Source organism: Lottia gigantea (assembly GCF_000327385.1).
Source record: "Lottia gigantea unplaced genomic scaffold LOTGIsca_147, whole genome shotgun sequence".
Taxonomy (NCBI): domain Eukaryota; kingdom Metazoa; phylum Mollusca; class Gastropoda; family Lottiidae; genus Lottia; species Lottia gigantea.
This window is the reverse complement of record NW_008707746.1, coordinates 50,136-53,521: the sequence shown is the minus strand read 5'-3', so window position 1 is coordinate 53,521 and position 3,386 is coordinate 50,136. Positions and strand designations below refer to the sequence as shown.

The 3,386-nt window shown below is 35.2% G+C and overlaps 1 protein-coding gene across 1 annotated transcript; it reads right to left on the bottom strand.

Annotated features, from left to right (window-relative positions):
* Window positions 1–2,801, bottom strand: LOTGIDRAFT_238470 (hypothetical protein). Its single transcript, XM_009050209.1, is given in 3 exon segments — window positions 1–901; window positions 919–1,255; window positions 1,667–2,801. 1 exon segment carries the CDS (start codon window positions 2,656–2,658, stop codon window positions 2,326–2,328), a length of 333 nt encoding a protein of 110 aa, XP_009048457.1. The 5' UTR covers window positions 2,659–2,801; the 3' UTR covers window positions 1–901; window positions 919–1,255; window positions 1,667–2,325.
* Between the last annotated feature and the right edge of the window lie 585 nt (window positions 2,802–3,386).

The window sequence follows — 3,386 nt, the reverse complement described above, 5'->3', positions numbered from 1 at the left end:
AGATAATGATCATTTATTGAAAAACAATAAGAAACGTTTATTGTAACAAATTTTCAAAGTAAACTTAAATATTTATGAGTATTCACAAGCTCAAAGGTTTGAAATTACATATTCTGTTTGCTGAATCATTTTAATACAGGAGTATGCCTATGTGCTTCGAATTACTTACTGTATTTTGAAATATTCATAATAGTGTAGTGGTGAAATTAAAACTGATTGCTATGTTGAAATATTTTTGAAAAATGACTGTTTTTTAGACAATTCAAGTTCATAGAACAATGATTATTCTAAAAATCAACAAAATTAGCAGAAATGAATACCAGCTCCGTATAGCTACAAAGGTGGCAAAGGAGAAAATTGAAAAAATTCTGACAAACGACCGATTCCATTACTGCAAATTATCAGCACAAACCGTTGTCCCCCCAAATATATTACTTGCACCTCCAGATATATTACTTGCCCTCCGAAAAATGAAGGCCTGATGCATTTACTATTGACTATTGCGGGAACCATAATTCGTCCTCTGGTCTTGATTGGTAAACACCCTCCTTTAAAGTGATACTACGTCTTACAATAAACATAAAATTTATAAAATTTAAACTTGGCCAATAAGAGCATATATTCATCAGTAGATATACCTGGTGTCATAAATAACATAACAGGATCCTTATATAATCTAATAAATCCAAAAAACTTAATTATCCATAAATATGCAATTAACTATTGAAAAAAGCTTAATATTATGATAACGCGTTTTTCAATTATTTCTTAGTTTTATGAATTTTCCAATTTTCTAGATTTTACATGGATTCTGTTGTAACTTTATGACACCAGGTAAGTTCACTGATGAATATAGACTCATATTGACTATTCTTGAGAATCAAATTTTATGTTCATTCTAAGACGTAGTATCACTTACAATGATAATGATTTGGTTAACCGCTGACAAGTCGCATATCTCATATTGGTTTTCAATCTGCTCCCAATTCCAAACTAACTTTCCTGTTAATGGTATTCATATCCACAGAATACAATGATCTCTTTTCACATAGAAAATAGGTCGGGGTGTTGCCGTTCACTTATGGCTCTTTGAGTTCACTTTGCAGATAGGTCCGATATCCATATACATACAATTTCAACCAGCAGCATTCCGTTGTATTTTCAATTTACTAAACGCAGAACCGAAACAGGAAGTACATGGTTTTCAAAATATCACGTGGTCCAATGTCCATATACTGAAGTTTAACTTTTTGACTCCCGATGATAAAATTTCACCCAGCAGCATTCCGTTGTATTTTCCAATTTACAAAACGCAGAACCGGAACAGGAAGTACATGGTTTTCAAAATATCACGTGGTCCAATGTCCATATACTGAAGTTTAACTTTTTGACTCCCGATGATAAAATTTCACCCAGCAGCATTCCGTTGTATTTTCCAATTTACAAAACGAAGAACCGGAACAGGAAGTACATGGTTTTCAAAATATCACGTGGTCCAATGTCCATATACTGAAGTTTGACTTTTTGACTCCCGATGATAAAATTTCACCCAGCAGCATTCCGTTGTATTTTCCAATTTACAAAACGCAGAACCGGAACAGGAAGTACATGGTTTTCAAAATATCACGTGGTCCAATGTCCATATACTGAAGTTTGACTTTTTGACTCCACTACCGATGACAAAATTTCACCCAGCAGCATTCCGTTGTATTTTCCAATTTACAAAACGCAGAACCGGAACAGGAAGTACATGGTTTTCAAAATATCACGTGGTCCAATGTCCATATACTGAAGTTTGACTTTTTGACTCCACTACCGATGACAAAATTTCACCCAGCAGCATTCCGTTGTATTTTCCAATTTACAAAACGCAGAACCGGAACAGGAAGTACATGGTTTTCAAAATATCACCAAAATTGTTATACTTTATCAAACGACCGGTTGCTATGTGTTCTCTTGCTATTCTTGAAAAATATTGATTGTTTCTTGCTTCCAGTCGAGCATACCAAACTGAACTTTTTTTTTACAGGTAATCCAGGAAAGAACAGTTAAGAAAGGTTTGGTCAAAATATCACCTTGAGAAACTAAGTTATTATCCTTAACATTTCATAAATATCCAGAATACTCATTTGAGAGAAAATGTGAGCCCACTTCGGACTCAAAACTTGTGGACCCTCGAAATGTAAGAATTGAGCGTAGTAGATTCGAGTATATAAACAAATTCACAATAAGGCGAGTTACAGCACTGATTTGTATACAAAAAACATCATCCAAAGAGGCAGTAAAAAACGGCAACAGAGAAAAATATAAAAGGTTTTATTCTTGTTACTCTCGAACCATACTGACACCTGCAGGAGCAGATCCTTGGACTTCTTGAGCTTCTTGGACCAATGTACACAACGTGCAGCAACATACTAGCATCAGGTCACTGATGGTCGAGCCAGCTATACCGCGCTGTTCCCGAATCTTTCCACGAATTTTAACCAAACTAATAATATTAGCTATGGGAATTAAAAACATTAAACCACACAAAAAGCATCCCTCGCCAACAGCCTCAGCATTTTTACCAAACGTGTAGCAAGGCACAAAATATGAAATAATGCACAATCCAACGTTATCAAAACACCCAAATAATCCGTGCTGAAATTCTGCCGACATCTTGGTTTTAAAATAGGCTACAAATTGGAGGATGTACAGTCGGTCGATAAAATGTTCTCTCTCTCTCTCGACAATATTTGATACTAGAATACAACCTAGAACTTTAACGCTGTAGTCTTCGACGTACTCCGAATATATTTCACTTCGGCTAAAATTTCATTGACGTCATAACGAAATAGGAGGAGCTACGGCCTTTAAATGATATCGCACGGCGCATGCTCGTTACATGTCAATCTAAATTGAACTTTAGTCCGAAAAATGTGACTTGTGCTGTTTATAAACAATACGATTGTATATCTGTGCACACAACTGTGGTTCGTATCATGTACCCAATTGCTGTATTATATGAATGAAATCGTAAAATGAAATTACTCTGTCGGTGTCTACCTTTTACTCGGAACTAATAAACTTTTCCATTTTTTTACTTTTAGTAGTTCAAGTTTATCCCTAAATGAATTCTATAACGAAGAGTTCTGTATCGATGGACCATTAAACCTAAATCTGTTTTTTTTTACAGATGCCTTACAAGCTTAACCTTTCACAGTTGAACCCTTGACAGCTGAACCCTTTAACAGCTGAACCCTTAACAGTTGAACCCTTTAACATTTGAACCCTTAACAATTGAACCCTCAAAAGCTGAACTCTTTAACAGCTTAACCCTTTAACATCTGAACCCTTAACACCCGAACCCTTTAACAGTTGAACCCTTTAACAGCTGAACCCTTTAA